The following is a 23,661-nucleotide window of genomic DNA, read 5'->3' on the forward strand; positions in this document are numbered from 1 at the left end:
TAGGACTTTAATAAGGCACTAACAGCTTCTACATGTTCCAAACCTTAAACATACTAACACTTTCACTTAGACACCCAATTACTATAAATAGGGTTGCCATACATATTCAAAAAGGCAATAAAATGACTAACATATTCACCAATTACAATTTAACTATATAAGCAGGTTTTCCTACCTTCTGATTGTTTCTGAAGTTTTACTTATTTTCAAAACTATCCAAAGTTAGTTTTTTTGGTTTTTTTTTTTTGAGACAGAGTCTCATTTTGTCACCCAGGTTGAGGTGCAGTGGCACGATCTCAGCTCACTGCAATCTTTGCCTCCTGAGTAGCTGGGATTACAGGTGCGCACTACCACACCTGGCTAATTTTTGTATTTTTGGTAGAGATGGGGTTTCACCATGTTGGCCAGATTGGTTTCAAACTTCTGACCTCGAGCGATCCACCTGCCTTGGCCTCCCAAAGTGTAGGGATTACAGGCGTGAGCCACCACGCCCAGCCCCAAGCTAGTCTTAATTCTAGGCCTCACACATAATTTTGAATTTTGTTAAACATTAATTATTACTGGAAACTCTTTATCTAGAGTTCCCAGAAAGCTCTAATTTCACATTTTCACAAGACTTAATAATGTTTAATATCATTAAAAAACAAGTACTTTCAAGTAATCAAGGAAAACTAATTATGTTCAGTATCGAATTGGTTAAGAGTGGTCTTACTATCTACTAATTACCTAAAAACTATTTACAGGCCAGGCAGGGTGGCTCACGCCTGTAATCCCAGCTTTTTGGGAGGCCAAGGCAGGCAGATCAGTTGAGGTCAGGTGTTTGAGACCAGCCTAGCCAACATGGTGAAATGCTGTCTCTACTAAAAAAATACAAAAATTAGCCTGGTATGGTGACACATGCCTGTAGTTCCAGCTACTCAGGAGGCTGAGGCACGAGAATTGCTTGAACCTTGGAGGCGGAAGTTGCTGTGGTCTCAGGTCATGCCACTGCACTCCAGCTTGGGCGACGAGCAAAAATCCATCTCAAACAAACAGTTTAGGTATGGAAAATGTTTATGTATGGAAAATAGTTAAAACTATTACCTAGTGACAAAAATGCTCTTTTTTTGACCCAAACTTGAGTCAGGCTCCTCTGAGTCCTCTGCTCAACTAGGCCAATGTCAGCCTTCCCTCTGTCTTTGTATAACCCAATTTGAGCAAGAATCTTGCTAAGTCAGGTTAGCGAAAATGACCCATACCCATATGTATCTGTTCTCACTTCCAACCCCCAGTGTCTTTTCACCCTCGCCTCCCTTCAGCAAGAGTTCTGTTGTGTCCTTCTAGTGAGAATCCCTCATAACACCAAAGTTTCCTCTTAGAATCTTTCCCTCTACTGATTCCCCATTCACTCTCCCACCACTGCAAAACCCCATTGCAGTGTTTCTTATACCTAGTCTCCCACCTTGAAAAAAGTAATCCTTAACACCTTTAATAAGCATCATGAATAATTTTTTAACACTAGCTAAAGAAAAAATCTATTCTTTTTTTTTTTTTTTTTAAGACGGAGTCTCGCTCTTTTGCCCAGGCTGGAGTGCGGTGGCACGATCTCGGCCCACTGCAAGCTCTGCTCCTGGGTTCACACCATTCTCCTGCCTCAGCCTCCCAAGTAGCTGGGACTACAGACGCCCGCCACCATGCCCGGCTAATTTTTTGTATTTTTAGTAGAGACGGGGTTTCACCATATCAGCCAGGATGGTCTCAATCTCCTGACCTCGTGATCCACCCGCCTCGGCCTCCCAAAGTGCTGGGATTACAGGTGTGAGCCACCGCACCTGGCCACAAAAAATCTATTCTTCAATGGCTCTAATCCTATGTAATTCATATATGTTAGATATGTTTTAGAAATGGCTGTCAGACCTGAACAAGTAATTTTTTTCTCTTCAAATTTTAAGACACTAGAGTTTTTAAAAAGTAGGAAAATTAATAAAGCAATGTTTCTAATTATGGAGGTTTTAAAAACAGCATGACAGAATACCTAGATGATAAAGAAAAAAAATTAGTGATGCCTGTTAAAAGAAAAACTCTAGATAAATTAAATTTAACAGTTTAATTGAACAAAGAACGAGTCTCAAATTGGGCAGCTCCCAGAACCAGAATAGGTTCAGAGAAACTCTGGCATATGGTTTGATAATATTTATGGACAGAAAAAGGAAAGTGGTATGCAGAAAACAGAGTGAGGTACAGAAACAGCGGGATTGCTTACAGCTTGATGTTTGCTTTATTTAAACACAGTTTGTTAACAGCTGACTTCCTGTGACTTGCTGAAAATCTGTGATTGGTGTAAGAATAGTGTATTTACACATCTAGTTAGGCTGCAGTTTACCTTGTAAGGGGAAACTTTTAGGCCAAACTTAAAATATTAATATGTAAGGAGGCAGACTTAGGCTAAATTTGTGCCCAATTTGCCTGCCTTCCTCTTTTACTGAGGAAAGTGTGAAAGGAAAGTAAATCTCAGGACCCCCAAATCACTAAGCAAAAGGGAAAAGACAAGCTGGGAACTGCGTCACACAAACCTGCCTCCCATTTTGCTCCCGAATAAGATAGCTACAAAGACAAAAAAAGCTACATACCTCCCTCACAATTCCCCACTTAGAAATTCCTTATGAGCCCCAAGATCTTTACCCTGGAACAGTTCTGTTGAATTTCACCCCAACAATGTAAATTGACAGCTTATTCTTTACACATACAGGACAAAGGACAGAACTCAAAGTCATCCCTCTGCTCCCCTGAGACAACTGCACATCTGATGGCTTCCTGTACACTGTTTATTTTATCTTATGTAGAAATGCAGATTCACTAAGCTAGATGAATGCACAAGTGACTATTCCTCTGCTCCCCTCTCACAGGCGAATGGCTGATCAAAGACTCACAAGAATGCAACTGTTTGTCTCTTGTCTACCCATACCTTTTAAAATTTCCTCCTCTTTCCCCAGTATCCGCCCATTCCCCCTTAAATATTGAAGCCATCAAAATCATCTTTGGAGAACGTTGGCAAAATAAACTTCTAAATTGGTTGAGACCTGTCTCAGATACTTTCTGGTTTTCAAAAGCATAAAAGGACATATAGAACTTAAACAGCATCAGAAATACCGATCAATATTCTGGCAGAAAATAATTTCTGGTAATCACTACTCAGATGAAGCTCCAAGGCAAACTGGTGAGTCCATGGAAGGACGAAAATTATAATTAAGAGCTTTGTAGCTATCAAACCTCGTCTTCTTACCCTAACTTCAGAGCAGGGATTCTACTGCCCATATCCAGGGCCGCTTTCAAACATAATTAGGGCTTTTTCTCCTTTATTTTCCCCAACTAAAAGATTTTCTGTATCAATCCTAGGACTATAATTCCTACCCACAAGGTATGACTGTGAAAGTACTTGAAATAGCTGTGATATGACACATTATTCCTAGGAATGTAAAGTCACAATGGGGTGAACCGTGGGAGCAATGTACACCGAGAATTGTTCTTCAATAATAATTTCTGACAAGAGAAGAACTACAGATGTCTGTAGGCAATCCAGGAATAGATGACATAGAGTTCATTAAACATGACTAGGTAACTGTCATCTTTAGGTGTGATATAGTATGATTATGCTTTTTAAAAGTTATATCTTTTGTAGATAGATACTGAAACATTTGTGAAAAGGTGATGATGTCTGGAATCTGCTTCAAAACAATCAGAGGTTGGGTAGGGGCGAATGGGAAACAATAGATGAAACAAGCTATGAAAGCTGGGTGATGAGTCCATAGAATTCATTATACTATCTGCTCTGCTTTTGCTATGGCTGAAATTTTCCACAACAGAAAATAAAGATAAAATAACATAACTAAAATCAGCTCTGAAAGCTGCACACAATTAATACTATTATGATACTGTGAAATATATATTTGGCCTTCATCCCTTTGTTTCCTGACATGCAACTCCTAAAATCCTTGGAATCACCAAAGTGAAAAGTATCATTTTGTATGTTAGTGATTGACTGGTGGCTGGCAGTCCCTCCATAGCTTCAGGATGGGGGCTGGTCACAGGAAAGACCAAGGCATGATTAGAGGGCTGAGGACTTGTCAGTTCCCCACCCCAATCTCTGGGGAGGGGAGAAGGGCTAAGAGTTGAGTTGATCACCAATGGCCAATGATTTAATCCATCGCGCCTATGTGACGAGGCCTCCATTAAAAACCCGAAAGGACTGAGGTCAGGAGGCTTCCAGGAAGGTGACTATGAGCACACCCAGGTCCAAGAAGGCTGGTGGACCCTGACTCCACTGGGATGGAAGCTCCTGTGCTGTGTGTTTGCACTCTTTAAAATATTCTTTTAATACACCAGTAAATGTAAGTAAATTGTTTCTCTGAGTTCTGTGAGCTACTCTAGCAAATTAAGTAAACCTGAGGAGGGACTTGTGGGAACTCCAATTTATAACTGGTTGGTTACATGTTCTGGAAGCCAAGTCACAACTGACATCTGAAGTGGGAGGCAGTCTTGTGGGACTGAGTGCCCAACCCGTAGAATCTCATAGACAGCGTCAGAATTGAATTAGAGGACACCCAGCGTTGTCCGCTGCGGAAGAACTGCTTGCTTGGCGTGTGGAGAAAAACCCCATGCATTTGGTCAGAGGTGTTCTGTGTTGTGAGAGTGCAGTAGGAGAAACTGAGTTTACTTTTCCTCTATATCCTCAACTATGGAAATTAAATCGGTGAAAGACAAACTTGAGAAAAGTGTTCAGGACATAGAAGAAAAAGGGCTTTAGAGACATGTAGGGGATAAATACGGGAAAAATTAAGAGATGCAATTCATATCTAGTTAATATAACTAAAGAAGAGGTCTCAGTAAATTAAAATAGGGAATAATTAAAGAAACAAAAATATTCTAGAAGATCCTGACACTATAGATTGAAAAGATTTAGATTCCTCCTCCTGTGCAATAAAAATGAGAATGTCATTAGAATAACACCTATAGAATTTTCAAGCAAAATTATCACTAGTTTAAAATATTCTACAATCTTGAATACATCAAATATATGTAACATATATAAGATATGATGCATAATAACCAAATGAACACCTGTGAACCTACTACCCATTTGTGAAGACATTTGTTTATCTATTTAGACCAGTGGTCACAAAAGTGGAAAATGACCCACCAAAGTGCAAGTAAAAAATATTAGTATTTGTATTTATCTTTTTTATTTATAAATACCAGAAAAAATAGCTTGTAAATATTTAACATCCAAAATGGAATTGATGTCTTCACTTGGAAGAAGTTCCATAACGTCGAAGGCTGCCTGTGGTGCCCTCACTTATCTGCCTTAACTATAATTACAGCACATTGCTGTCCATGTGTGCTGTGAAAGGAAAATATGTTTGGCCCCCCAAATCACTAGACTAAAGGGAAAAGTCAAGCTGGGAACTGCTTAGGGCAAACCTGCCTCCCATTCTATTCCAAGTCACCCCTCTGCTCACTGAGGTAAATCTGATTGCCTCCTTTGGAAAGGCTAATCAGAAACTCAAAATAACACAAGGGTTTGTCTCTTATCTACCTGTGACCTGGAAGCCCTCTCCAGAGAGCTGTCCCGCCTTTCCAGACCAAACCATTGTTCACCTTACATGTGCTAACTGACGTCTCCTGTTTCCCTAAAATGTATAAAATCAAGCGGTGCTCTGACCACCTTGGGCACATGTCGTCAGGATCTCCTGAGGCTGTGTCATAGGCACGCATCCTCAACCTTGGCAAAATAAACTTCCTAAATTAACTGAGACCTGTCTCAAATTTTCTGGGTTCACAGAGCCTAATATTACAAATGAGTGGAGTGGTTTAAAAAGACTCCTGCAAAACATCATTAAAAAGTGTATAGGCAAAAGTATGAACCACAAGAAAATAACAAGAGTTGACACTTGTATTTATGTCATAAGCTGTGATAGACATATTATGAAGTAAAAACAATTATCTAATTAGAACACAATGCGTTCATCGAAAATATAATTACCTTTTAAAACCGATTTCGTTTTACATAAAGTACATGATATAAGCACACTGGTACATATATATTATGTATCTATTTTATAGATCCTTTGTTATGGACTGAATTGTGCCCCCTCAAAATGGACAGAATCCTTAACACCCTTCGCTTTGTCTCAAAGGCAGTCAGGGTGAAGACTGCATTTGGAGACAGGGCATTTAAGAAGGTAATTAAGGTTAAATGAAGGTAAGAGTGGGCCCCTAGTCTAATACAACTGGTACCCTTATAAGAGGAAGGAGGAGACCCAGGGATGCACGCACACAGAAGGTCTCCCGAGGACACAGCCATAAGTCGGTTGTCTGTAAGCCAAGGAGAGAGGCCTTAGGAAAAACCAAACCTATAGACACCTTGATCTTGCACTGCTAGCCTCCAAAACCATGAGGAAATAAATTTCTGTTTGGTCCTCAAAGCTACACAGTCTGTGGTATTTTGTTATCGCAGCCTTAAGAAATACATTCTAATACATTCTGACCAGGCGCGGTGGCTCACGCCTGTAACACCAGCACTTTGGGAGGCCGAGGCAGGTGGATCACAAGGTCAGGAGTTCAAGACCAGCCTGGCCAACATGGTGAAAGTCCATCTCTACTAAAGATACAAAAAATTAGCCAGGCGTGGTGGCACACGCCTGTAATCCCAGCTACTCAGGAGACTGAGGCAGGAGAATCGCTAGAACCCGGGAGGCAGAGGTTGCAGTGAGCCAAGATTGAGCCAATGCACTCCAGCCTAGGTGACACAGCGAGACCCTGCCTCAAAAAAGAAAAAGAGAAGTCAGTGGAAACCATCCCTAAGGAAGACCATGTTGGATTTATTAGATAAAGATTACAAATCAGCGGCTGGGCGCGGTGGCTCACGACTGTAATCCCAGCACTTTGGGAGGCCGAAGCAGGTGGATCACAAGGTCAGGAAACTGAGACCATCCTGGCTAACATGGTGAAACCCCATCTCTACTAAAAATACAAAAAATTAGCCAGACGTGGTAGCAGGCACCTATAGTCCCAGTTACTCGGGAGGCTGAGGCAGGAGAATGGTGTGAACACAGGAGGCGGAGCTTTCAGTGAGCCAAGATCATGCCACTGCACTCCAGCCTGGGCAACAAAGCAAGACTCCATCTCAAAAAAAAAAAAAAAAAAAAGATTACAAATCAGCTATTATAAATATGCTTAAAAAACTAATGCCACAACATGGATGAACTTCGAGGACACTAAGTGGAGTCAGTCAATTATAAAAAGATAAGTACTGTACGATCCACTTATATGAGGTATATAGAGCAGTCACTCATAGAAACACAAAAGAGAATGGTAGCTGGAGGGACTGAGGGAGGGAGAAAGAAACGGAATTGCTGTGTAATGGGTATACACCTTCACTTAAACAAGATGAAAAAGTTCTAGAGTTTGGCTGCACAACAAAGCGAATGTGCTTAACATTACTGAACTGTGCACATAAAAGTGGTAAAAACGGCACTTTTTCTGTTGTATATATTTATTAACATTTTTAAAAACTAAAGGAAATCGTGTCTAAAGAATTACAGGAAAGTATGAGAATGATGTCTTGACAAATAGAGAATATAAACAAAGATAAATAATAAAAATTTTAAAATAGAAATTTTGGAGTTGAAAACTACAGTAATTTGAATGAAAAATTCAGTAGAGGGGCTGAACGACAATTTCAACTGGCAGAAGAAAGAATCAATGAACTTGAAGACAGGTCAACTGAGATGATCCTGTCTGAAGAATCGAAAGACAAAAGGTTTTTAAAAAAGTGAATAGCACTTTAGAGACCTAAGGGACTCTGCAAAGATTACCAACACACCATAATATGAGTTTCAGAAGGAGAGGAAAAAGAAAGGGGCATAAAGAATATTTGAAGAAATACTGGCCACATACGTCTCAAATTTGATGAAAAACATTTACCTACACATCCAAGAAGCTCAAAAAGATCTAAGTAAACTCAGACGATCACACATAAACACAGTCAATCTGTCTGAAATGAAAGACAAAGAGAGAATCCTGAAAACTATGAGAGAAAAATGCTGCCCTCATTAGGCATAAGAGATCCGCCACAAGTTAACAGCTGGCTTCACAGCAGAAACCACAGAGACCAGAAAGTGGTGAGAGGACATATGAAAGGGCTCAAAGCAAACAACTGTCAACCCAAATTCTATACCAACAAAATTACTTCAAAAATGAAGGAGAAATTAAGACATTCCCAGAAAAATAAAAACTGAGACTATATCACCAGGAGATGAGACAAGAAATACGAAAGACTGAAGTTAAAGGACACTAGATGGTATCCACACAAAGAAATAGAGAGCATTGGCAGAAGCGATTACATTGCAAACATAAAAGACAGTGTAAATATATTGTTGACGTAACTTTTTCTTATCTGATTTAAAAGATAATGGCATAAAGCAGTAATTATAGTTGATCCTTATTATTCCATATTTGCAAATTTGCCTACTCGCTAAAATTTATTTGCAACCCCTAATCAATACAGGCATACCTAAGAGACATTGTGGGTTCAATTCCAGACTACTGCAATAAAGCAAATTTTGCAACAGAGTGAGACATATGTATTGTTTTTTCATTTCCCAGTGCATATAAAAGTTATGTTTACACTATATACTATAGTGTGTTAAGTGTGCAATAGCATTATGTCTAAAAAAAAGTAGATGCCTTAATCAACAAATACTTTATTGCTATAAAATGCTAATCACCTGAGTCTTCAGTGTTAGTTGTTACCATTTTGCTGGTGGAGTGTCTTGTCTCAATATTGATGGCTGATGACTGATCAGGGTAGTGGCTGCTGAAAGTTAGGGTGGCTGTGGGTGATTTCTTAAAATAAGGCAAGAGTAAAATTTGCTTCATCTATTGACTCTTCCTTTCATGAAAGAATTCCTTATAGCCTGCAATGCTGTTTTATAGCATTTTACCCACAGTGGAATTTCTTTCAAAATTGAAGTCGATCCTCTCAAACCCTGTTGCTGCCTTTATCAACTATGTTTACATAATATTCTACATTGTTTAGAATTTCAACAAGGTTCACAGCATCAAGGTTGTCATTTCAATGAGGTTCATAGCATCTTCACCAGGAGTAGATTCCATTACAAAAAACCCACTTTCTTTGCTCATAAGAAAGAAGCAACTCCTCATCTGTTCAAGTTTTACCACGAGATTGCAGTATTTCAGTCACATCTTTGGGTTCTAATTCTAGTTCTCTTGCTATTTCTACCACATCTGCAGTAACTTCCTCTGCTGAAGTCCTGAACCCCTCAAAGTCATCCATGAGGGCTGGAATCAACTCTTCCTGAACTCCTGTTCATGTTGATATTTTGACCTCCTCCCATGAATCATGAATGTTCTTAATGGCATCTAGAATGGTGAATCTTTTCTAGTGGTTTTCAATGTACTTCACCCTGATGCATGAGAGGAATGATAATCTATAGGAGCAATAGCCTTAAAAAATGTGTTTCTTAAATAATAAGACTTGAAAGTTAAAATAACTCCTTGATCCATGGGCTGCAGAATGGATGTTGTTTTATAAGGCACGAAAACAATATTAATCTCCTTGTACATCTCCATCACAGCTCTTGGGTGACCAGAAGCATTGACAATGAGCAGTAATATTTTCCAAAGAATTTTTTTTTTAACAGTAGGTTTCAACAGTGGGCTTAAGTATTCAGTAAAACCATGCTATAAACAGATGCACTGTCACCTAGACTTTCTTGTTCCATTTACACAACAAAGGCAGAGTAGATTCTGGATCATTCTTAAGGGCCTTAGGGTTTTCAGAATGGTCAATGAGCACTGGCTTCATCTTAAAGTCACCAGTTGCATTAGCCTGCCCTTTGAAGCTTTGAAGCCAGGTACTGACTTCTCTAGCCATGAAAGTCCTAGATGACACTTCTTCCAATACAAGACAAGGCTGCTTCATCTACACATGAAATCTGTTGTTTAGTGTAGCCACCTTTATCAATGATGTTAGCTAGATGTTCTGGATAACATGATGCAGCTTCTACAATACATCAGTACTTGCTGCTTCCCTTTGCACTTTATGTTGTGGAAATGGCTTCTTTCCTTAAATCTCCTGAACCAACTTCTGTTAGCTTCAAATTTTTCTTCTGCAGCTTTCTCACCTCTCTGAGCTTTCACAGAACTGAAGAGCCTTAGGGCCTTGCTCTGGACTAGGCTTTGGCTTAAGGGAATGCTGTGGTTGGCTTGATCTTTTATCCAGACCCCTAAAACTTTCTTCATATCAGCAATAAGGCCGTTTCACTTTCTTATCATCGGTGTGTTCACTGGAATAGCATATCTAATTTCCTTCGAGAATTTTTCCTCTGAACTCACAACTTGGCTATCTGGTACAAGAGGCCTAGCTTTCAACATGCCTTCCTCACTAAGCTTAATTATTTTTAGCTTTCGATTTACAATGAAAGATGTGTGACTTTTCCTTTCACTTCAACACTTAGAAGTCACTGCAGGGCTATTACTTGGCCTAATTTCAATATTGTTGTGTCTCAGGGAACAGGAGCCAGAGGAGAGGGAGACAGAAGGGGGAATGCCTGACCAGTTGAATACTTAGTATATACTCAACATTTATTGATTAAGTTTGCTGTCTTATATGGGTGCAGTGTGTGGTGCCCCAAAACAATTACAATTGCAATATCAAAGATCACTGATAACAGATCATCATAATAGATATAATAATGAAAAAGTTAAAATATTGCAATAACTACCAAAAGGTGACATACAGACATGAAAGTAAGCTGTTGGAAAAATGGTGCCAACAGACTTGCTCGACACGGGGTTGCCATAAACGTTTTTTTGTTTTGTTTTTTTTTTTTTTGAGACAGAGTCTTGCTCTGTCACTCAGGCTGAAGTGCAGTGGTGTGATCTCGGCTCACTGCAACCTGACTCCCGGGTTCAAGTGATTCTCATGCCTCAGCCTCCTGAGTGGCTGGGATTACGGGCATGTACCACCACGCTGAGTTAATTTTTTTGTGTTTTCAGTAGAGACAGGGTTTCACCATGTTAGCAAGGCTGGTCTTGAACTCCTAGGCTCAGGCAATCCACCCGCCTTGGCCTCCCAAAGTGTTAGGATTACAGGCGTGAGTCACTGCGCCTGGGCTGCCATAAACATTTAATTTGTTAAAAAACACAGTCTGTGAAGTACAATGAAGCACAACACAACAAAACAAGATATGCCTTATTTAAGGCATTTTTTTACTCCATTTGATTTTTGGAAATTATATCATTAATATAGCATGTAGTGAAATAAAAAATTAAAATAGTATCTTAGGCCTCAAGCTTTTTATCCTTAAGAAGATGAAGCTGGATTAGATGATGTCTAAGTCCCTCTCTTCCGACATTCTTTGACAATAATTATATAGCACAAATCAGAAGATCATATGTCTACTGTATCTAAGTAGTAAATATACTATTGATCTAATTACCAACTGTATCTAATTCCAATTAAGAAAGAACTTCAGTTTTAAAGCAAGTTTACTATATCTAGACTAGTGACTTCTCTATTTTGGGGAATATATGTTTTACGAACTGTAAATATTATTGCCTATACAGACAATTAATTATAGTATCCATGCATTTTTTTTTTTTGCCTATTCACACAAAAAATGTATTTGAGAAACGCATTCATATTTAACAATAAAGTCTGGACATGTGCCAGTTATAAATATAACATATATCTGGTAAGAAAATAATTCTGTAATTTTCTTTCAAGTTTGTTAACTACATAGAAGCCCTTACTTTCCTTATGGCTAATATTTTAGTGCTACTCAGTTACAGACTTGCCCAAATTCTACTGTCTACCACCATTTATTAAGTAGTTGGACCTATTTTCATATTCTTCCAATAAATTTTCAAAAGAGAATATCTAAATTTTGAATAGTCCTTTTTTGGACAATATTAAGTAATAACTTGAAATACATTGTTTTACATAAGCAACAATTACATGCTAGATCAAGGAAATGGGCATATCCTTCATAAATAAAAAGAAGAATATACAGCAGAAAAAGATTATTCTTTATTCAGAGTAAGTACTCTAGTGTAAATATACACTACTATTACATTCTTCACATCTGGCCTATATTACCTTAATAATATAAATTAGCTTAAACATAAAATAATCTTATACATTTTATAAATAATATCTAGATATCATTTTTTTAAAGTAGGTTTTCTATGTGGAAAGATAATAAAACTATACCTGGGTCTTCAAACTCTCAGGAATATTCACTTTAAATGTAAAGTGTTGTATAATTGAATTTGTTCTTTTTTTAAATTTAAGTGAACCTACTGGCAATGGAAACAGCAAGTGGCTTTCAAAATGGACACATATCAGTGGATATTAAAGTAACATCTGTAGAGTACTTTACCACTTATAGAGTGCTTTAACATGTATTGTTATTTAACTGTTTCAACAATCTGTGAGGTCTGAGGTTTTTACCCAGGACTTGGGCAAGCAGGGAGGAAGAGGATGTCAGGTACCAAGATACTCAGTTCCTCCATATGTATGTCTTGCTTCATTTTATAGCATTTATAGTCTGTAAGGAATTGATGCTATTCATAACTAAACTACAGTGATTAGTACGTGGGCCCAGGGGCATTTACTTTGAGATACCATTTGAAGTTTTCATACTTTTTTTTTTGAATGCTAATAAATCGACTGCCAAAAAAGTGAGCATCAAGGTCTACATCAGACAAGAAAATATCATTATGCTAGCTGCTTGTTATCAATGATTAATTTAACAAATATTATTGAATCATTACAAAGTATATATAGGTGAAGACTTAAAACAGTGTGTATCAACTGAACAAATAAACAGGGGACTTAATCATCTACTACTTGTAAAGCTGTCTTTGGTGAACTTGCTTCAAAACAGTTGTTGAAAAAATTTAAGTGTTAGGGGAGTACTCTAAAATTCTTTTCAACAGGATAACTATAAGTGTCTAATGGGACAATCTGTCAGATAACCTGAAAAAATGTCCCAATATAAATTAAACTGAAAGTCTAAAGATACTATATAAGAAACTACTAAAATCTTAAATAATGTTCACTATTTTACTCTTCATAGTAAAATGAACCAGAGTAAACCAGTTATGGAGCCAGAAGGTAATGATCTTACAATAAAAAATAGCAAAACTAAACCAAATCAAACCCTTACCTCCAAACACCGGGGCTTTTAAGTAAGGTAACTGTACTTTTTTATCATCCAAACAAAACCCACTTCCGAGACTTAAAAAGAGTGCAATTAATATTAGGCATAAACTGGGAATGTGCCAGACAAACCAGAATGTATGGTCTCCTGCTTAATAAGACACATGTCCCAGGCCATCCTGTTCTAAGATCATAAAAACAGAAAAAAACAGAAAGCATGACGGAGCTCAAAGCACAGAAATAAACAAGAAAAAAATAAAAACTTTCACAAAGTAAGGTTTCCTCAAGGTTGCAAATCAATTTGCATTAATAATATTTTAAGCAACGGTAAAAGGGAGGAGGGGCTGATGTGCTAAAATAAGGAAGACTGGCTGAAATAAATTTACGAAGCAGTCAGATCCCAGATCCTCTCCCCGACCCCAGCAAAACACTGGAAGTTTATTTTCTTAAGAACATAAAACAGTGGTTCTCTGCACAGTGGACCCCGGGCACAGCTGAGAAGAACATATACTATGCTGAAAACAAGAGCTTGGGTGAATGCATATATACAGATGCCGAATGCAGTGATACCCCTGACCTCAATCATTCTTCCCCTGCTGGGTTCCCAGAATGATGGCCTTCATTCTCAAGGCAAGAGACATGAAGAGTCTTCTCTGAGGAATCTGACCATCCTAAGAAGGAAGACTTAAAGTTACTGAGTAGAAGATTCCTCAACCAAACAGCCCAGCCAGGCCACTCTATTGTGGAACTCACTGTTGATAAGCCCCACTCCTATGCTCATAGCCTCCAATCAGCCTTTTTGTTCCTTACTATTAAATATAAACACACAAACAAAAATGTCCAGATGTCTAATGAAAGACTCTTATATCAAAGACAGAGATTAAAAGAAATACATAATAAACAGATTAAAGCAGCTTAAAGAGAAGTAATTTTTTTCTTTTTCTTTTTAATATACCGAGTGGTAAGAGAAGTAAAATTTTTAAAAATATCTATAAGTATCTTTCTCACACAGATAGATACACGCAGAGAAAAAAAGTTTTTAAAATAATAAACTCAGAGGGTTTTTAAAAGATAAATCTGAGAAAGTCCGCACAGAAAGCAGAGCAAAACATAACAGTGGCGACTAACAGGAAAGGAAAGGTAAGTTAGAAACGTAATATCCAAGTCATGGGAGTTTCAAAAAATAAAGGGGAAAAATCATCAATAAAAGAATTTAAGAAAACATTTTAGAACCAAAGAAAAGGAAGAATTCAAAGAAAGAACGAGCAAAAATGCATGAAAAGAAACCCATGCCAAGGCAGATTATTATGAAATTTCAAAATCCCAGGATAAAGGGAAGAACCTGAAAGTTTTCAGGGTAAAGCAGGTCTGAAAGGATAGGAATTGAATGGAATCAGTCTTACCAACAGCAACACTGAAATGGGAAAGTGAAGTAAAATGGAGGCAAAGTACAATTCTGTAGAAAAATTATTTTCAACCAGAATTCTATACTCAAATTACCAATCAAGTATGAGGGAAACATAAAGACATTTTCAGATATGCAAAGTCTAAAACATTTACCACTCATGCAAGCTTTCTTGGGAAACTAGCAGGGAGTTAACACCACAAAAATGAGGGAATGGACCAAGAAAGAGCAAGAAATGGAATACGGGAGACAGGAAATCCAACACGGTGAGAGGTGAAGGGAGAACCTAGGAAGGCAGCCATAAAACCAGATGTCAAAAACAACCGGTTCAAACTGGACACTTAAGAAGATAAAATGGATAGAACACCCAAAGTGTCTGAATGTCTTGACAGAATTAGACAACTGATGAAAAAGCAAACAAAAGAAACAAGACAACTCTGAAAAGATTTTTAAAACAGAGAGAAAAACAAAAACGGGAACAGGAAAAGTGATCATGGTTTACCACATGGCTCCTGCTGTGAAAAGCATTTACATAATCAGAATAATGTAAATACTAATATGGATGTAACAGAAACAAGGAAAACGTCTTATTGTGAGATCTAGGGTGTAAAAATGATACAGCGGGGACAAGGGAAGAAAAAAGGTAAAATCTTCACCTCCTGTTGGGGGGAGTCTATAGAAAATGACAAAAACTAAAAAAACAAACAAACAAAAACCAAGAAGTGCAAGATAGCCATGCTATTTTGAAAGTAGGGTTAATCAACTAAAAGTTAGAGGTCACAGTGCAGAAGAGGGCATGGAGGACCCCAGGGAGGAGACCTGCTTGCTGTTTTTTTTGCCATAACTGTGTAGAATTGTTGGTCTCTAGATAACAAGTGTGCACAAAATTTTGTTAAACTATTTGATTAAAATAGAAAAGGAAAAGAAAAAAAGAGGGGACTTAGTGAAAGAAATCTCAAAAACATTTTAATTGAAGTGCCAAATTGCTCAGACCTCAGCCGGTATCAAACTGTTTTTCCCATAACTAAAGTTACACCACTGTGTATATTATTTGAGTATGATTATCAACCTTCCTCCATATTCTTCCAGTATGAAGACAGACAGGGAATTTTCCAAATCTTACCTCGAGCAGAGCTGCTGCGGGATCACCCTGTAGACTTTTTCCCAGTTTGTCAACTTCATCTAATAGGAACACTGGGTTGTTCACTCCCACAGTCTTCAAGCCGTTGATGATGCGACCAGGCATGCTGCCAACATAGGTGCGCCTAGAGAAAGCAAGCAGCACATTCACAGTGTGAGATGTCAGGAGGCAGGAGCGACGCCATACAGAAATCGAAACTTACGAATGTGAAAAGATCATTTAGCTATCAACATAATATAGCAAAGAGGTACTATGTATTTAAAAGGCACTATGATAAAATCAAAAGTTATTATATTCAATTCCAACCTTATCTTCTACTTAATTCTGGTTACAAGTTGCCCATGATATTGGAAGAACTGTATCACATTTGCCATTTGGTGAAATGAAGAAACATGACACTTAAGTCACCAGTTACGGTTCTTCCTCTTTAAGACTCCAAAATGTCCAAAGTACTTTATGAATTCCCATGCTTTCCATGATTTTCCAGAGCATCCCCCTACCCAACGCAACCACCTTTATATACACTGAAATGGCTGCCCCAGGGCCAGCTAAAACATCATCATGTTCATGAAGGAGATTAAAATCGGTTCAAAGGGCCACTCAGAATGTAGACCAAAAACAACAACAAAAAAGAAAAACTCCAATCTCTTTTATTTTCAGAGGCAATAATCTGTTAACTATAGTACGAGGATCTGGGGTCAACAGTATTTATATCAGAATTCCATTATTCTTATTCTGTCATTTTGAACAAAACTGTATTCATCCCATATGTACTAATTGGCAATAATCACGTTCAGCCAGCCAGGTATTTTGTTGAATGTTAAAATGTGAGAGCGTGCTTTATCGTCTTTGGACCAGAATCACCCATACAATTATGACAGATGTAGACTGTGGCATGAAATAAAAACACATATGTTTATCAAACCAAAAAAGGTGCATTTTTTACAAAGCCAGCAAAACTGAAAGCAGCAATTTACTAATTTTAATTATAACCTTGCTGTCTACGTTGTGCAAAGCAAATGCTGTCTCTGAAGAGGCATAAAAGCCTGACTGCCGAGAAGAAAATGATCAACGAGAAGTGGAACAGCCGCAGTTACCTCATGATCTGCACAAAGCCGATTCACAGAGCAGGCCTGAATTCTGCCACATGACTGGTATAAAGTAGGACAGAATAAACAGAGTGACCTTTGAAAAGACAAGCAAGCCTTAAAAACATCGTGGGAATGCCTTTCATCTGGGAAAGGTGACCACGGGAAGCAAATGCAATAAACATTGTCCTGTTAACATAAGGAATTAGCACATTCAAGATTTCAGAATCAGATACAGGAAAGATAAGACTCAGAATTAATAAACTCTTTCAAATTATTTTTCTAGAGAACTTACAGATTTGCCATTACTCTGATTTTTAAGAGTGGTAGGGAAGGGAATTTTTTAAAAGAATCTCAAAGCCTCTAACAGGTCATTTTTTGCTGCAGTTATTTATTTGCCTTTCCTTTTTTGATGAGTAAACTTTAAAAACAGGTACTGACAATTCTACACCTAAAGTTACGGAGAGAAAATAATATTCTAGGTAGGCACCCTTTCTAAAAAAAGTGGAATCCTAGATTCTACTCACACTGTATATAAGCAATTCCTCTTACATTTTCCATTACTTCCCAGAGCCTACGGAATAAGGTTCAAACTCCTTTGTCTGGAGTTCGAGGCTCTTCACAGTCCAGCTCCCATTCATCTTCCCCAACTTGCTGCCATTACTTTCTTGCTTCATCCACAATCAAGATCCTATTATGCTCCTTAAACTTTTTACCTTTGTTAAAAATATGGTGCCTTCCTGCCCTTAATACTCCTCTTCCTGCTTACGTAAATCCCAACAATTCTAAGAAACTTTTTCTGACTACCTCTCACAAAGTGACTGCTCCAATAATGCAACGTCTACTGCATTTACTGCCCCCATAACTCATCTGATGGTTACTTATGACCTAGTTTTTATTCATGGGTATAATAACCTCCTCTAAAGAGCCAGTGAGCACTTTTATGACAGAGACGGGGTCTCGCCACAGAGTAGTGGCTAGATATAGAGCTGTAAGACTGTTCCCCACCAGATCCACCATGCCGGCACTCAAAGCATCTTTCCGTCAACACTCTAAAGGTAACATAGTACAAGCCTCTGAATACTATTTTGGGCAAATTACTTGACCTAAGCCTCAGTTTCCTCACCTATAAGATGGGGATAATAGTGTCAACTTGGTGGGTTATATTAATATAAAGATCACGAGAGAACACAGGTAAAGCACACAGCACGGTGCCTGGCATACAGTGAGCTTTCCAAAGATGCTCATCGTTATTAGCAACAGCTACTTAAAGTTTACTTCTGGTTTCCTGGAAAAAGCACAAGAGCAGAAATCTGTACACCTGAGTCCCAGTTCAATTTCCGCCTCATGGAAGCAACTTTTGCAAATGTCTTTTATAGCAGACAAGAGAGAAAAACATAGGCATTTCACCATCCACTCTTCCTACCTATTCAATTAAAGGGCTCCCTCAGGCTATAATGCAAACCATTAAAACAAAATTTACAAAGAATTTGGAATATAAAAGAGTTTAAGTGTTACAATGTTAAGTGAAAATGACAGGATTACAATTCTGTTACTTAAAATCCAGTGATAAGTTTGGCAGTACAAAACAAATGTTAACAGTGATTATCTTTGTATGGTAGAAAAACATGAGATTTTTTTTTCATTTTTCCTTTTTCACATTTTCTACCAAAGGTGTGTGGATATGTAGGTGTGGGTGTGGGTGTATGTGTGGGTGGGTGTGTGGGGGTGTGTGTGTGTGTGTATCTCAAACTCGAAAAAGTAATCAGTTTAAAAAAGATCCTAATGATCTCAAAAAGAAAAATAGTCTTTAAGAAATTGGGATTTTAATGTATAATAGCATGTCTAAACAAACGCAATTCTTCTTCTGGTAGTCATTACTAAATCTTTTTATAGACTAACTTGTATGGGTGTACTCATCTAAAGGGTTGCATAACTTCCAAAATACTATGTTTTAATCTTATATGAATTCACAAACACCTAGAGAGCACTCACCACATTTAGCACTATGTTAAATAAGCATCATGGGGTACATAAAGAAGATATATAATAAATCCCCTGCCTGAGAAAGCTTGTACTTTTTATAAACGTATTTATGTTTCATCTCCACAGTTGTATGGTAGAAATGCCAGAGGCCCGTATTCTATAAAGGAGCACAATAGGTGGTCAGTTTAGAGAAGAGTAAAATCATAACTGACTGCACTTACATTAATGGAGGAAGCCTTGGGTTGAGTCTTTAAAATAAACCTAAGTTTTGGAGAGGCAAAGAAGAGCTGCATGCAAATACAAGTTGAAAGGATAGTGGGCAAATCATAATATATCTGGTACACTATGCTAAAAAACATATTAGAAGCTTGCTGCTTCAGTTATTTTTCCCTTGTAGAAACTAATAATGAAACAGTTTATTTATAACTTTACCATTTCAGGTTACATATGAAAATGTATCAATGTGGAAATCACAAGGTCATTTTTCTTCTCATCTTGTTTGCAAGTTGAGCCAAGGATTTCTCACAATAATATAATTTTATTATCTAAATAAACAGCTGGTAAATTATTTCTAGGAGTGAATATCAACAGTGATTTCAGATATATCATAACAATAATATATTATTTCTTTTTACCAAAGAACAAATGAAAAACAATTATGCAAACATGATTTCATAAAACTTCATCTTAAAAGAAGTTACTTTATATTTAAGTTGTTAAAACTGATAGAAGAGAACGGGTATTTTGTGGCTTATAAAGTGGACAGAAAAATCACAGTGGAGATAAACCCAAATGAGAAATGTCGAAAAGACTGAAAAACTGAATGAGTTAATACATAGTATAAACATTATTCTCCCTTTAAGCTACTCAAAACAATATAGACAAAAATGAGCCAATGTTTAGTCAGATCACTATTATTTTCCAAGTGTAGGATTAAATGTTAAGGCAAGCCTTTCTTTTTCTTCCCCATCTCCCCACCTCATTATCGTTTAACCCTAAAAAATATATCTTTGCTTGTTTTTAAAATAAATCCCCAACTTATCGGCATCCTCCTTCTCATACACAGATACTTTCAGCAAAAGGCCAGGGTTCCACACATGGAAAAACAGGGAGAGTGAGTGGCAAAATCGAGAGGATAAGCAAGTGCAGTAACAAAGCAGCTTTCTTTTTCCTTGGCGATTCTAAGACTGCGGAACAGTGGTGCCTACTCAGAGGCTAAGGAAAAACAAAACTTTTCATGAACTCTAACTGTGAGCACGTGACCGGTACTCAAATGCCAAGACCTGGGTTGTCTCCCAAATGCCTCAACTGTCACATGGAACCACATGTTCCCCCAGGCACACCCACGGTTGTGCTGGAATCGTCAACTGTTCTTTCTCTCCTCCTCCTATTCACCTTCAATTCATAACTGACCTAAGTGCATGCTCTGCCCTCACCCTTTCCTCAACAACTGAACCCCACTACTCTCCACGTGCTTCCAAACAGGGTTTGAAATAAAATTTTTCAACAGGCTTTACTAATTTACGGGGTAGCTGGGTAATACGTCCCCAACAGCACAAGGGAAGGTTGCTATAGTAGTTAATCAAACATCTGGTACACTGACAGCTAAGTAACACTTACCAGCAAGGTGTATCTAAAATCAGGCTGAATAAAATGATTCACAAAACAAATCCTGATACTTTTTACTCCGCAACCATCACAGCCTCCATATATACGTTTCTAAAAAGGTTATATTTACAAATATTTTAGGCAATGGTGATTGTAACATGACCTCCTGTTACAAGACTCATAAAGTCAAGTCTTATTTTCTTTAGGCTCAATTTTCTTAATACAGTCACACACACAAAAGCATATTCACTTGAAAAAAAGAACAAATTTTATATGTCAGTAAGGATTTAAAACAGAGATTTATTTTAATCCAACGATGTTCATAAGTGGTGAGAACCATGACACTATACATTGTCCATTAATAGGCAATAGAAAAATGCATTTTCCCATAATTCTGCCATATAAATTAAGCAATAATGCTGAGAATAGGATAAATATTTTAGAAGACAATTTAAAAAATCAGATTGAAATTTATAAAAACTCATACTGAAGCTTGTAAATCTAAATTTGTCCTCTTGAGAATTTATTAATAGAATTTAAATGGTTAAAGCTAATTTTTAGTGAATGCTGTGTGTCAGACATTCAATAAGTGCTTTCAAAGCCTTATCAAATAATCAATACCAATGTGAAAAGAAACAGAACAAATTACCTACGTGTCATGTGCTTATGATGTCAATTTCATATAATTCCACAAACTCACTGTCTAAATGCCATCAAATACTTACTCTGTAGCTAAAATGAGAAGATTTAGGCCCTAGAACGCAGCTTCTTTAAGTGTGGTCCAAGAGAAATGCCAATTCCTTTACAAAAGCAAACTACAGCCTCTAGTGGTACATGCAAGAATAAGAAGTCTAGGCAACAAAAATATCTTTTGAAATTGCCAGAAGAAATCACCCAAATCAATTCTCTACTCTGATCTGCACCCCTCATTGTTTATTTACTAAATTCTTGTGATGATTCTTTTTTAAAATTTATTATTATTATTATTTTTAGAGATGGGGTCTCACCATGTTGCCCAGGCTGGTCTTGAACTCCTGAGCTCAAGTAATCTGCCTGCCTCAGCCTCCTAAAGTGCTGGGATTATAGGTGTGAGCTACCACACAAGGCCAGTAATGATTTTTTAAAAATGCATAAGAATTTTAAGTGAGCAAATAAAAGAGAATAAACATAACCATTTCTCACAGAAAAGTTTCTGAAACAGTTTTCCATCCCTGTCTATGGCTAGGGATCCCTTTGAATAAGGCAAATAGAGAACAAGATATTTAAAAAGCATCATATTCTTTTATAAGCAGTTTATGGTTTCTACATTTAAACATGTTCTTTAACACATACACTATAGGTATGTTTTCTCACAACTTACAATTGCTATGAATCCCTTAAACCATGAAATGTAAATTCATGCCTTCTCAAGGCATCTTCCATCAGATCAACAGAGAGATCAGGGAGAACAATGAATGCAACATGCAAATCTGATTCTAATAATGTCAGATGAATCAGAAACAGTTTCCTCGTTGTTGTTTGTTTGTTTTTTGAGATAATGTCTCTGTCTCCAGGCTGGCGAGCAGTGGGACAATCATGGTTCACTGCAGCCTGGACCTTCCCAGGCCTAAATGATTCTCCCACCTCAGCCTCCTGAGTAGCTGAGACCACAGGTGCATGCCACTGTGCCTGCCTAATTTTTTAATTTTTGTAGAGACAAAAATTAAAATTTAAAATTTAAATATAAATTTTGTAGAGACAAAAGTGTTTCCCTATGTTGCCCAAGCTGGTCTCAAACTGTTGGGCTCAAACAATCCACCCATCTCTGCCTCCCAAAGTGTTAGGATTACAGGCATGGGCCACTGCACCCAGCCTAGAGAGACAGTTCTTACAGTTTATTGTTTTTTTGACAGAAAGTGAGTCCAAAATGCAAGAATAAGCCTTAATAATTATGCTAACATTTATCCTTATTACTCATATTCACAATACAAACCGACCTTCATAAAAGGAAGCTTAGATTGCAATCAGAACAAGCTTGTTATCAACGACTTCCTACCTCCTCCTATTGGTCCTCCCTATTGCAGTTACTTTGTTTAACTTTAAGAGTTAGAGGTTATTTATGGACCGCTACTGGGTTGAAAAGAGTGTAAAGACATAATAATATCCAATCATAAATAACTTATAATTACATTCAAATGAGATTCCAGGAAAGCTGAGGCACAGAGTAGGTATCCACTGTCAAACAAAATCAAGGTCAGTTTGGGTGCTTAGAGGCTCTAGGCTACCTGGTATGTCTTGTAAATGTCCTTTCCATTGAAGGTACCACAAATAGCCCTTTAAAGAAAACAGACGTATGCTATGCCTAAGCTTTTAGGGAGCTCTAGTCAATTAAAAAGAAAGAGGAATCAGAGATTAAACTGAGAGAAGTGTTCTACCTGTGTCCTCGAATGTCAGACTGATCACATACTCCTCCAAGTGCAATCCTATGGAACTCTCGACCTAGAGTCTTGGCCACTGATCTTCCCACACTTGTTTTACCAACCCCAGGAGGGCCAACAAAGCATAGGATTGGGCCCTTCAGGTTATTTTTCAGCTGTCTGACAGCCAAGTATTCCAGCACTCTTTTCTTCAATTTTTCCATGGCATAATGGTCATTATCCAGAAGAATCCGGGCTGCCCTAATGTCCAGGCGGTCTGTCAAATAACCCAACAGAAATAATTAGAACACATAAAATTTTTAAGTTAAAGAACTCCTTTCAAGCATAACGAGAGCAAAATATTTTTTTCTGAAAACAGATGTGATAAGAACAGACTTGGATCCTTCTAAATGAGGCTTCTAGGAGATCTGCACTTGGTTTGCTTTTTCTGCTTAAGACTTAGTGTCTCCAGAGATAGCAGGGACTACACAATTAAAAACTCAATGTTCATATCATTTTATTTGGAATGATTTTCTAGTTATGCATTACTTCTTATGGAGATATAATTTCTACATAGTCTATGTGTGCTGGCATTTTAAAAAAGGGTGATTTTTTCCTTATTTCAGTAGTAATATATGTTCATTCCAGAAAAGCTGATACACTAATAGAAAAGAAGAAAACAGTTACCCATAATCTCATGCCTCCAAGAGATCACCACTACCTTTACTTCAGTATGTGTTATTCCAGGCTGTGTGCGTGCATTTACAAACTTACTTTTCAAAATGGGATTTTATGGGGCCTTTAAGTTTTGT

At 37.6% G+C, this 23,661-nt stretch overlaps 1 protein-coding gene across 5 annotated transcripts in view; it reads right to left on the bottom strand.

Moving 5' to 3' along the window:
* Window positions 1–23,661, bottom strand: part of LONP2 (lon peptidase 2, peroxisomal) — a 118,818-nt gene that overhangs the window by 69,947 nt on the left and 25,210 nt on the right. For all 5 annotated transcript variants that reach the window (XM_021931932.2, XM_021931931.2, XM_017953332.3 and 2 more), the window contains 2 exons: window positions 22,868–23,126; window positions 15,754–15,895 (listed from right to left, as the gene is read on the bottom strand). In XM_021931932.2, coding sequence (XP_021787624.2) covers window positions 15,754–15,895; window positions 22,868–23,126 — 401 coding nt within the window. The remainder of the gene's footprint in view (window positions 1–15,753; window positions 15,896–22,867; window positions 23,127–23,661) is intronic.

The sequence above is a fragment of the Papio anubis genome, chromosome 18 (genome assembly GCF_008728515.1).
Source record: "Papio anubis isolate 15944 chromosome 18, Panubis1.0, whole genome shotgun sequence".
Lineage (NCBI taxonomy): Eukaryota > Metazoa > Chordata > Mammalia > Primates > Cercopithecidae > Papio > Papio anubis.